The sequence below is a fragment of the Falco naumanni genome, chromosome 6, assembly GCF_017639655.2.
Source record: "Falco naumanni isolate bFalNau1 chromosome 6, bFalNau1.pat, whole genome shotgun sequence".
Taxonomy (NCBI): domain Eukaryota; kingdom Metazoa; phylum Chordata; class Aves; order Falconiformes; family Falconidae; genus Falco; species Falco naumanni.
The window spans coordinates 34,821,398-34,833,966 of NC_054059.1; the positions used below are offsets into that span (position 1 = coordinate 34,821,398).

A 12,569-nucleotide genomic window follows, 5' to 3' on the forward strand; every position below is an offset into this window, starting at 1 on the left:
GACACTACTGGATAGCAAGTTGGAAATGAGTCAGTAGCATGCCCTTGCAACCATGAACATCAAGTGTATACCAGCCTACGTTAGCAGGAGTAGCCAGCAAGTTTTGGGACACCATTATCTGCCTGTGCTTGGCATTGGAGAGACTCCATCTGGAGGGCACTGTTCGGTTTTGGACTCCTCAGCACAAGCAAGACATCAACATATTTGAGAGAATCCATTTGATTATATGAACACCGAATCACGTGATTTATGTCCAAAGGACTAGGACCAAGAGTCAACAGTTGCAACAAAGGAAATTCCAGTGACAGATAATAATCCTCTTTGTATGTGTGGGGAAACTTAAGTAATGAAATAAGTTGCTCAGAGAGGCCACAGAATCTCCAACCTTGGTGATACTCAGTGCTTGAGTGGACAATGCATTCAGCAACCCCACCTGCTTTGTCCTATTTGAGAAAGGGGCTGGACTACAGCTTAGGGATGACCTACAGAAGTTGGATGTATGCAAATTCATGAGACTGGAATAGATAAACTAGAAAGTGCCAAAAGGATTTGTTGATGCAATTGCAAAGTTGCTGCTTAATAAAGACTCATTAAACCAGGGGAGCTCTTGATGGCTAGGCCAGGGGCGGGTGGGTGGAGACGGGGGGGGGGGGGGGGGGGGGGGGGGGGGGGGGGGGGGTGGAGTACCTAAAACCACTGCCATTTTCAATCAAGAAAGGTAAGGAGGAGCTCCCAAGGCACTATAAGCTGATTTGTCTCAGCTGAGTCCTCAAGAAAAAAAAAAAAAAATCACAGCAGCATATCTTCTTCTAATCAAATAAAGGAAAAGATGTTAATCCAGAACAGGAAACCAGCTTCCCAATGGCAAATTATGCTCAAGCAATGTGATTGCCTTCAATGATGAAACACCTGGCTACAAGATGGAAGGAAGAGACATAGATGCAATACACATTGCCTTTTTAAGACATCTGGCACTGTCTCCCACTGCATTCTCCTTTCCAGGCTAAGGAAACACAGGGTGAATAAACTGACCCACATCGTTTGAAAAGTAACTGAACAAGCTTAAGAGATAGTCAACTACTAGCTGTCATCTGAATGTCAAACAAGTCAAGTAATGTTGGGTCAGCACTGGAGCCTATAATGCTCAACATTTTCATCAGAAACTTGGATGAGACAAAAAATGCAAACAATGCTAAATTGTCTGGCATGGTGGATACAGCCAGAGCAGAGCTTCAATTCAGAGGGTTGTTTCCTTAAGAACCTTAAGGACTAGGCCAACAAATCCCTTATGATGCTCAGCAGTGGAGAGCACAGAAGTCTGCACCAGGAGCAGAAATCATGCTTCAGAAGCAGCTCAAGAGTAACTGGCTGAGTAACAGCCCTGCTGAAAAAGACAGGTTTATCACGATGGATGCCAAACTGAAAGACAACAATGCACTCTCCACACAGTAAGGCAAACACGCATCAGACCAAAATAAATTCAAGAAGTGCTGCCAAAAGATTGAGGGAAGTTACTCTTCTATTCAGCAGTAGTGAGAACATACATACCTGCAATACTGGACCCAGTTTTGTTCACCCCACAAGGTCAAGAAGGACACAAGGAAACTTGGGAGGGTCAAGTAGATGACTACCCAGAGGGTGAGCAGCCTAGAGCACATGACCTCTAAGGAAAAGCTTCACAAACTGTGCTTTTGTAGTCTGCCAAGAGGACAAGCTGTAATTAAATAGCACCTTGAGTTATTTGAAAGAGATCTGCAAAGACAGCACAACCAAACTTTTCTTTGCAACAGCAGATCGTAAAACAAGAGGCAAAAGCCACAAGTTTTGCCGGGACAGTCCTGACATTAAAAAAAAATTACTAGGAAGGCAATGGAAGATTGCCAGGAAGGCAGTGGAACCTCTTTTGTGAAGGGTTTTAAGACTCTGCTGGACAAAATAATTTTGGTCTGAACAGAAGGATGGACTAAATTTTCTCCAGTTTTCTATAAATCAACAGTTTAGAGTTGTTGTGGCCCTAAAACACTGGAAAAAGATAAAGCATGAGGTGCAACTAGGGTCTCAGACAATTTTTCTGGTACCTCACCAAATGCAGAGGGCTTCATAAATACAGTGGATGACAATAACCAAGTACATAGGTCAGAGAAAAAGAATCTAAAATAGGTCAGCCCCCCAAAAATATATGATACTGAAGGAGATTTATTCCATGGATTAGCTGTACCAGCTTAAAAAAATAACGCTAACCTGACTGGTGAGCCAATGTGATTGAATTCAATACCAATACTCAAAATTGCAATATTCAATGCAAAAGAATAACTGGAAAAACAGAAAGCAAGATTCCTTTAGCAGCCTGCTATGCTAAGGTTCTAACAATTTTTGCAACATTATCCCCAGAAGAGAATTATCCAGACCCGACATATGCTCTTTGATTTGTAGACTGGAACTAGCATGCTCATAGCTAAGAACAAGAAGCAGGACGGACAGACTGACCAATCTGGTAGAAAACCTGCAAAGATGAACAAGGGGAAGAAGAGGGGAACACAGGGTGCTTGGATCTCATCAAGGATTCCTCTGGACAAACTACAGACAAACAGAGCATGCCAGATTTTCTACAGCAAACACAGGTCAAAGACTTCGCAAGCTTTTGTGCCATCAGTCACAAATCTTGACCAATTGTGTATACGAAAAGCAGCAGCAGCCAGAAGTACATAAAACTGAAACATTTCTTCACTGTACTTTACAGTACAGGTCTCTGTCAAAGTCATATGATGGCAAGGACCTGCTATAGTCCCTTCCACACTAGTTCTGAATTAGTAAATAAAAACTGTTAGGTTTTATTTTTAAAAATGAGCAAAGCTAAAAAGTTAACACTATGGACACAAACAAAGCAATCTATTCATATGAAATAACACAGTAAAATCCAAACATGCATACCTAAGGCAGTTCTGAGCAGCAAGATGTTTTTGTCTAAAACAACTGAAGTAACTAGGAGGCCTTATTTTCACCTAATGACTTAGCAACCTGATACTTTCAATTTGTTTTGCTCCTCTGTCATTCCCCCCATGCCCCTCCCTCAAGCAGTAAAAGAGCTTGAAGAATTTCACCAATGACTGTGCAAAAATATCTGTGAAATGTGTGGAAATGGGGTACAGCTTACTCATGCTTAGAGCTGCAATGATAAAAACCTAAAATGCAGAATGGAAACTTGAATCAGTTTTCCTTTCCGAACCTTTTACAGACACCACACAGGGGACTGTGTATAGACCCAAGTAGGAAGAAATCTAGTTTTAAGAACTGGATATACAACATCATCACAAAATTTGGATTTTGTTACCACTTGTTACCTTGTAGCAATCACCAGGAAAGCGCATACTGTCCTGGTGGAAGGAAAGCAGGGAAAATAACTTCTGGGTATCAATTTTGTACTGGACAAGTGGTTCCTTATCAGTGCCAAGCATTATACAACCATCTACTGAGACAGCTTTTCAGCAAAGCAGCATAGGACTCACAAACAATAAAAAAAAAGTGTTATCTTGGAAAGGTCCAGATTTTGTGGATTCAAAACAGGAACAGATGTTCCAAGAAGGTGTTTTGCTGTGGTATGAACAACATTAAAGAGTTTTGGGGGTAAGGAATCAAGAAATCCGAAAACGCTTTCAGTTCCCACAATAATACATGTCTGTATTGGTCTGGTACAAAATTATTCAACAGAGAGAGTGGCCAAAACCCTAAGGAAATTTATTAGGAAGGCCCACCATAACTTTTAACCAATCTCTACATCTCTTGGAGTTTTGGCTTTAAAAATTTCAGCCTGTACTAATGACTAAAAAAATAAATATGGAGCTCTACTTAATTACCATAATATAACTACTGCAGCACTCTCTTGGTCTTTATTTCCAGACTACTGTCAAGAGGATGAAACAGCAAATGAAAGACTTCCAAGGGAACTGGGCACAATGGCAACCTCTATGAAAGCAGTCCCAAGCTTGAAAGCACCAGCTGTCGGTCTGCTGCGCTCAACATAGTCAGCAAGAAGATCCAACGTTTCATTGCAGTTCTGGCAACAAGACGCTAAGTTTTATGTCTGGTCAATTTTTTCTTCTTTGGCAATCACAGACCCAGTTTTTGTTTGTGCTGATGCTCTTTTAGCAAAGCTCAAACACCCAGTTATGCTTGCCCAGTGCTCAAATAGCAGAGTCCATGTCCCTTGTTACTAGGTAGATCAAAAGGTCCTCCATTTGTCATTGCAACTTTAACACTCAGTTAAAAACATGTAGCCCTGGAGTCAGAGCAAGCATAAGCAAATCCCAAGAAGCTACCCCGGTATGGCTGAGGGTTCCCCAAGGCTTCATGTAACACCAGCAAGTATAAATATACTCAAAAGAAAAAAAACCATGACATTCTAAAAGTGGAATATGTTTTATCAAACACGTTTCAGCATACAGTGGATGAGGTCCTACATATCATGTCCTATCAATCTATTTAATCACATCCAGATCGTAATTTTCACTTTTTCAAAAGAGCTAAAGCATCACAAACTGTTGGTGAACTGTTCAGAGCTACCAACATGAAAATGAGACCAAAAGAGTGCAAGTTTGTTTTGTTTTGATTTTTCTTGAATTAACTTCATAAGTATTATCAAGGTCGGGAATCCCACAAATTACAAGAAAGTGGTAGCCATACTCCTAGCAACTCCCACATTTTCCAGTTAATATGCAAGCTGAGATAAAGCTAATAATGTTGACGACCTGAAAAGAAACAAACAAGAAATCTGTTGCTTAAAGAAACAAGCACACTGAAGGAAGTAATGATGGCTTCATTTGCATGAAAACAAATAGCATGGTTTAATTTGGTGTAATATGGTGTATTTTCTAGAACAGAAAATGGAATTTTGGGAAACAGATTATTCCCAATGGAAGAAAACTTTGTTCATTTGCACACACTATCGAGCAATACTGGACAAATGAATTAGCTTTGAAAGACAGCTTTCCCTCCAAATATTGAAGTATTGGACCCAGAGGAAAATCTTGGGAAGTTTAAAACTGAAATCTCACAGATGAATAAACAGAAGGTGGTGGGCATAAATAACAGGTGCGTATAATAAACATACTTTAAATACATATTCTGAGATTAGACTGAAATGTTAGCAAAACCTCAGTCAAGTAACGACAGAATATCTATGTTAGAGAATATAGGAAGCTGTGGCTGAAATACAATGGTAAAGAAGGTTTCCAGGGAGAAAACGATGCCAGGTGTCTTCGGACCAGCAAATTTCACAGAAAAAACAGACTCATGTCAAAAGGATCTTGTAAATAAACTTTCCTACCTGCCTGCAGGAAAACCAAGCAAAAAGCAAGAATTCTACACTAGAAAATCAAAGGAAAATAAATCCCCATTTGGAATGGATAGCATGAGAAAATTGTCACAAATACAGTATAATCTACAAAGTATACAATTTCTTTAATTGTTATTTCAGTGTGGATGATGCTGAACACCAGTATTTTGGGAGCCACTGGGCAAAACTGAGATGTTAACACCATGATCACAGACCGGGTTAAAACCAAAGTTAGAGGTGGGAATGTTATACTTCATGAACAAAAACCCATCACACTTTTTTGGATACAGAGGAAAGAAAGATTAGCGGCCTTCAAACTTAAGCATGTGTTGCAGCACAAGCGAACTAGTAGACTGCAACAAGGTTTTACTGTTGGTCAGATTCTACTGTCTGTGCTGTATCTCCTTCCTCCAGGGGTCAGACAACACTATTCCTCCTCTGTCTGACCCCCTCTCCCACAATCCTCGGGCTATTTAACCACTTAGTGGGAATGAGCTACAGCTGCACATCATCCATGTCAACCCACTGCCTCTGAGGCAAGGCCACAGCTGCATGCCATCAATGCCAATCAACCCACTGCCTTCATTCCCCTACAAGCATGTATCACCACCCAGAACAGAACATCTTAAAAATTGAACAGGTATGTGAATTGCATGGGCAAAGAGACGACAATGACCTTTAATAGGATACTGCTTCAATAGGAGAAATAGCAGAATACACTGCAAAAAAAGTGAAAGAACAGATAATCAAGGACACATGCACAAGAAGAAACTAAAAATGGTATTGAGGGAGAGAAAACATGCAGATGCAAATAGGTTTACTTGTGGTCTAAGGGTTTGGAAAAAATGCTTGCTCATGAAACACAGATGATGTTTCTTTGCCCTTTGATTCCTGCTATCTTTAGGGAAAACAAGAACTTTGCACCTTTCCAAAGGAAAAAAAGTCAAAGAACTATTTGGCTCTGAAACCATATGTTCTATACTCTTATTTTTTCTCCTACATCACAAAACTACAAGCCTCGCATTTCCATTGGGCAGCCATTTAAGTCATACAGGTAATCTGTACAGCATTCCATGAAACACAAAAATGCAAGAATTTGAAGTAGCAGTAACCTATATATGCATTTAAACCACAGCACATGAAAGTTAAGCATTTCAAGAAACTTCAATCTTTCAGCAGCAGTAATAACAAGCAAAAGCAGTAAAAAGCAATTAATATTTCATCTTATGTTAAATAACTTTTTCTACTCCTATGAGAATAAGATGGTGCTCTCAATGGAAAGCAATATTCTTTCTTTATTCTTGTTAAGTAAGGCAAAGCTCAAAGAGCATAATGAATACCAGCATGAAACAGATATCAAAGCAAAAATACCCCACAAACATACACCAATCCAATTAGCATCATGCTGTCCTTGATTAGGCTTCCTCCATCCTTCGCTGTGCTGTTCAAAATGAATCTCCCTACGTAACTACCCCTTTTGATATGTTTCTTCCACATTTCCACATTAGTTGTTCTCCCTTAGCATAACATACACACTGAATTCAAAACTTTCTTTCCATCTCGTTTTATTATTTCAATTTGCATGTGTTCGTACATCAACTGTTAATCTCACTTTCAACTTAGCTCTCTAGCTACTGCTGGTTTTCTTGCTTTCTAACAAGGACATAAAAGAATTAGTCAAAATTCTGTCTACTTACAGTAGACCAACTTACTAGTCATAACATCCTCTAGTAATCTTTCAACCAGTGTTTGAGGTTTGTGTCTGAGGTAGCATCGCAGAACAGTGAGGATTGGAAGGGACCTCTGGAGAACACCTAGTCTAACCCTCTGCTAAAACAGGTTCACCTACAGTAGCTTGTGCAGTCACATCCAGGCAGGTTTTGAGTACCTCCAGAGAAGGAGACTCCACAGCCTCTCTGGGCAGCCTGTCCCAGAGCTCTGTCACCCTCAAGGGAAAGAAGTTCTTCCTCACATTCAGGTAGAGCTGCCTGTGCTGCAGTCTGTGCCCATTGCCCCTTGTCCTGCCGCTGGGCACCACTGAAAAGAGCCTGGCCCCGTCCTCTCGGCACTCACCCTTAAGATATTGGTAGACATTGATAAGGCCCCCTCTCAGTCTTCTCCAGGCTAAAGAGGCTGAGCTCGCTCAGCCCTTCCTCATCAGGGACATACTCCAGCCCCCTCATCATCTTTTTAGCCCTCCACTGGACCCTCTCCAGCAGTTCCCCGTCTCTCAAACTAAGGAGCCCAGCACTGGACACAGCACTCCAGATGCAGCCTCACCAGGGCAGAGCAGAGGGGGAGGATCACCTCCCTGGACCCGCTGGCCACACTCCTCCTCATGCCCCCCAGGATGCCATTTGCCTTGCTGGCCCCCAGGGCACACCGCTGGCTCATGGGCAACTTGCTGTGCACAAGGGCTCCCAGGTCCTTCTCAGCAGAGCTGCCTTCCAGCACATCAGCCCCAGCCTGTGCTGGTACATGAGGCTGTTCTTCCCCAGTCGCAGGACCCTATACTTGCCTTTGTTGAAATTCATTAGGTTCCTCTCCACTCAGTTCTCTACCACATCCTCCTTATATTTACTGCAGGTTTTACTATATTCTGATATTCATTTACTAATGTACACAGGCTAGGAAGGCAGTGTAAGCAGGGACATGAAAACAGATATACTGTATGCATCTCAGTGCGAAGGACAAGTGAAATCGAACAGAAGAATCAATGAACAGGAGACGTATACAAGAGACTACATAGAATGATACCAGAGAGTATTAGATCCCTTTCTGAGTCACTACAGTAACAGAATTGTCTGTACTATTAATATGAGGTCTGGAGTACAAGTCCTTCCCAGTAAGAAGCAATGGTGGTATTCATCATTCTACTGATCAGGTGGATGGGACAGAGGGTTCAACAGGCATGCTGGACAAGGCAGTGCAGCAGCCAAAATGTTTCTCCCAGAACCAGTGCTGCAGGAAGCCCTGCACATGCCAGTGCTCTAACATACAGGCTACAGGTCTAGTAGCAAAAGGATCCAAGTCAATTCATCATGTTGGAAACACTGATAGCTTCTTCCTCAAAACAAGAGTAATCTGTGAGGCATCACTATTTTGCACAGGGATCCAGCTCCTCCCATCAAAATAATGCTGCCAAACCCCGACAACACATGACTACATACAAATACATAGATAACAAAGCCTGTCTTCATCACTGGTGCAAAAAATAATCCAGTTATATCTGATACTTATTTTCATTTAGTGCAATAATTTTTTGAGAGGTAAAATTTGGGGAGTTGGATTTCCACAAAAAGTTTGTATCATTAAAGGTGTTTTTTTATTTTAAAAAAAATAATAATAATTTGAGTAAAGGATCTGTCTAAACAAAGGACAACAGGAACAGGACCTAAACAGAAGCAGGAGGTGAGACAGAAAAAGGAAAAAAACCAGAAAAACAGCATGGTTACTGGCAGCAGCAGGAAGAAGCAAGGATACTGAGGAAAGAAATGAGGATGCAGATGAAAGAAATCCTGCCAAACCTGGAGTTGTAGCATCTCTGGTTAGACATTGTTCTGGCATCAGGATTATCTAACATATGATAACAAGGCACTTGCCACACAATGCGCAGCTGCATTAGGTGGCTGTGCAATCCTAGCCAGGTAAATAAGTAGTGTTCTTGCTCATTTCACTAGTCAACTATGTACTCAGGCTAGTATTTCGGTATGAAAACGTGAATCTGTTTCTAGCTCAAGATTCTGTTAAGCTCAGACCTTTCATGTTATACATTTGTTTCCTACTATGAATATTCTTTTATCAGAATTACTTCCCCTGGTGTAAGCTGTTTACAAACTTTACTGGCCATCTAAATGTTATCACTCAAAGTGCACGTTGGAATCAAATTTAATCAAATATTTCACTGAAAAATCACAGTATTACACAGTGGTTTGTCAAGAGCAGAAAAAACATAGTTATATTGGTATTAAGAGCATGCTCAATTTAAATAAGCAAAGCCTACTTCATATCCTGCATGCACACTGCCTGTACAATGCATGCACACCACCACTAAAGCTTAAACCTTGAAATTCTACTCCTAATACTTGGTAAATAGAACCAAGATATCATCCAAAGTGGGGGCCACCCCTCCTCCCAGACAAGGTGCCCTCATGATAATAAATCATGATAATGGCAACTATGTATTTCAAAAAAATCAAAGCTATCAATAAAAAACCCCACAAAAACCTATAAGAGCAGTGCTATTAGGAAGCTTTAGAGTAAATCCTGTCAAATTTACTGTTCTTTGGCTCATCAGTCATATTGGAAATTTTGTTTTACCTTTACCCATACACAATTTATTGTAATTGCCTTTGTGAATCACATGAACCAGATAAACAGCATCAGTGACTCTACTAATTTAAAAATAGGAAACACCAAACAGAAGTAGCAGAAAGTGTGTTTAAAACCATCACAGGTGCCTCCTGAGTTAATGGGCAATTGACCCACAGAACTGCCTAAGGCTGGATATTGTGAACGCTAGATCTCCACGTGGCTTAAAGGCAAGGATAAGTTGATGGAAAAGACTGTGAAACTTGAAGTCTTCGGTACACCTGTTCCAGAAAGTTCTTGGGCTGCACTTTGTTGCAGGCTGAGTGGATACTTACACAGTGGGTCTAGATAAAGAAGAATCCTATGTCCTTGCCTCTTTCAAGAGCATCTGCTTAGGGTACTTTCAAAGATTCTTGAAAAAAATCACTGTCTTAAATTGCTTCTATACAATCTTTGTAGCAATCCCATGATGGTGAATACTAAATGTCGCTCACCCAATTCTGTAAATGTGTGACCACTTCCCTCACTGACATCATAAGCAAGCGCCACAAGAAAACAGGGAACAGCAATAATCCTAATTAATAATTGAAGGCTTCTGTTCTCAGAGACACACAAAACAAATTCATATCCAGATTCTGCAACAGGTCCATGCAGATGGACTCTCAGACCTTAACTGGATATCATAAAGTCCCAGAGGGCCAGGAGTATCCTGCAGCTTAAATGAAGTAAGAGCCTGCATCATTCAAGCCATTCAAGTCTTCTGATGAGAAGGTTTTAATATTATACTTCAGTTGCAAGAAAAGAAGCCATTTAATTATTTTTACAAATGCAACAAAAAAGTTACCAGTAAGAAAGCGCTTGACAACTGCCATGCCTCAACACTGCTTCATCATTACTTCAATTTCTTTAACCATACATTCCCACACTGGCACTTAAACCGCTTCCCGAGCCTGCCACTCATCTCCTGCCTGGCGCATGCATTCCTGCTCTTTTGCAGCAGCTACCTTCAAGCCTGTATTCACTAACAACGATGATGCTCTGGGACCAGTACCAACAGCAAACCTGACAGAGGGTTCCTGAAGAAGGGTGTATATGCCTGCTGGACTCTGCTTTCGCAAACCAGTTAGGGTCTTCTATTAAAAGGCACAGACTTCCTGCCACCTATAAATCTCAACCCACTTTTAACTTCGAAGACTTTACAATCTTATTTTCCTCATTTATAGGCCCTTCAAGCCACAGACTTTTTCTTCCCACCCATTTTATAACTTGCCACTTCAATAATGAGCGTCGGTCAGCTCCAAGAGATGCTTCACAGGAACAAGCACTGACATAGAAAAAACGTTACAAGTAGCATCACTGCAGTTACCGCCTGGAAAAGGCGGCACTGCTTAGGACTTGCTTCCTCAAGTCTCCTCCCAATCCAAGGGAAAACAAGTCAAGGCAGCACGTACAAAGCACTGCTTGCCGCACGGGATGTGCTACCCCATCCTTAGCCTCACCCCTAGAAATCACCCACACTGTTTAGGGGCGCACAGCTCCATAAACCCGCCGCCGCGGCGCACGGCCGCCCCGGGCGTTAGGCAGCCCAGGCCCCGGGCGCACGGCCGCTCGCCTTACCGCTGCCGGACCGACACCGCCCGCCGGGCAGGGCCAGGCAGGGCAGGGGAAGGGAGGGCCCGCCCGGCTGCCGCGAAGGGCCCGGCCGGCCCCGCCACCCCAGCCCCCCGCCCGCCCTTGGCGAGGGCGCAGCGCCCCCCCCTCCCCGCGCTGCCCCCGCCCCACACGGCGCCCCGAGGCGGCGGGGAGCGGAGAGACCGCGGCGCCGCTGCGGCACGTACACGTACCTTCCCCCCTCGCAGGCTCCCCAACACCCAGCATCGCGGCGGCGGCGGCGAGGCAGCGCCCAGCGCCAGCGACGTCTGCCGAAACCGGGCGGAAGCAGCCGGCGAGGCCGCGCAGCGCGGCAGCGGGAGGCGGAGGCGGAGGCGGCGGCGGCTGGGCCGGGCCGCTCCTTCCGCTTGGGCCGCGCGGGGTGGGCTGAGGGCAGCCCCGCCCCGCCCCGCCCCGCCCCGCGAGGCCGGCGGCCGTGCGAGCCCCCTGAGGGAAGGGGCGGCGGGTCCGCGGCAGCCACCCTGGGGCTCGCTGCCCTGCCTGGCGGCGTGGCCCCTGGGGCGACAGGGCGGCCCTTCCCGCCGGAGCTGTGGCCAGTGGCTAGCGGGGCCGCCGCAGCCCCAGCCCCAGGCGAGGCGCCGAGCGAGCGCCGTCGCCAGTCGCCCGTTGGCTGTCGCCCGTTAGGGAGAGGCGAGAGTAGCAGAGTGCCCCCGAGACGCACGGCTTAGGGGTTTCCTTCAGGTTCTGGTAGTCACGCTTGGCCAAACTTCACAGTTTCTTTGGGAATTCTGGCAAAGGAAAAAAAAAATAGCCTTGAAAGAGCAAAACAAGCCAGGGTGCTTAAAAAAGGCAGAGGAAGTGTTGGCAAAAGCACAGACTCGCCTACAACGTGTTTGAAGTTGCATCTAAATGAGGAAACTGGACGTGGGCACCTGGACACCAGGCATAACTGGAGCGGTAAAGCAGGCACCCCAAAGAAGTATTTTTCACATCAAATTCCAAAAGACATAAAATATCGCAGTAAATCCTTTCTGGACCCACCAGGATCCTGCCATGGGGTCTGTATGCCTGCTAAATAAGGTGTGAAAGGAGCTCAGGGAAGGTGAGGCTGTAACGAAAAAACTAAACCTCCTGCTTGTGGAAGAGGACCTTAGGGAGGTTTCTCTGCTGAAATGCTGCTTTTTGAAGAAAAGCACTGGAGGAGCTGTTTCCATTTGCAGTCGTGGTAGAAGGTATAAGGAAAACAAATCTAATAGGAAATTGGCAAGATCAGACGGTGTTTATCCAGCAGTTGCAGAGGGATTTGGGGATGAAA

The 12,569-nt window shown here is 43.9% G+C and overlaps 1 protein-coding gene across 3 annotated transcripts in view; it reads right to left on the reverse strand.

Annotated features, from left to right (window-relative positions):
• Positions 1–11,665, reverse strand: part of LDAH (lipid droplet associated hydrolase) — a 124,300-nt gene extending 112,635 nt beyond the window's left edge. For 2 of the 3 annotated variants that reach the window (XM_040597517.1, XM_040597520.1), the window contains exon 1: positions 11,488–11,665. In XM_040597517.1, the coding sequence (XP_040453451.1) occupies positions 11,488–11,521 (34 nt within the window). In that variant the 5' untranslated portion in view covers positions 11,522–11,665. The remainder of the gene's footprint in view (positions 1–11,487) is intronic. The other variant, XM_040597519.1, reaches the window with a different exon arrangement.
• Between the last annotated feature and the right edge of the window lie 904 nt (positions 11,666–12,569).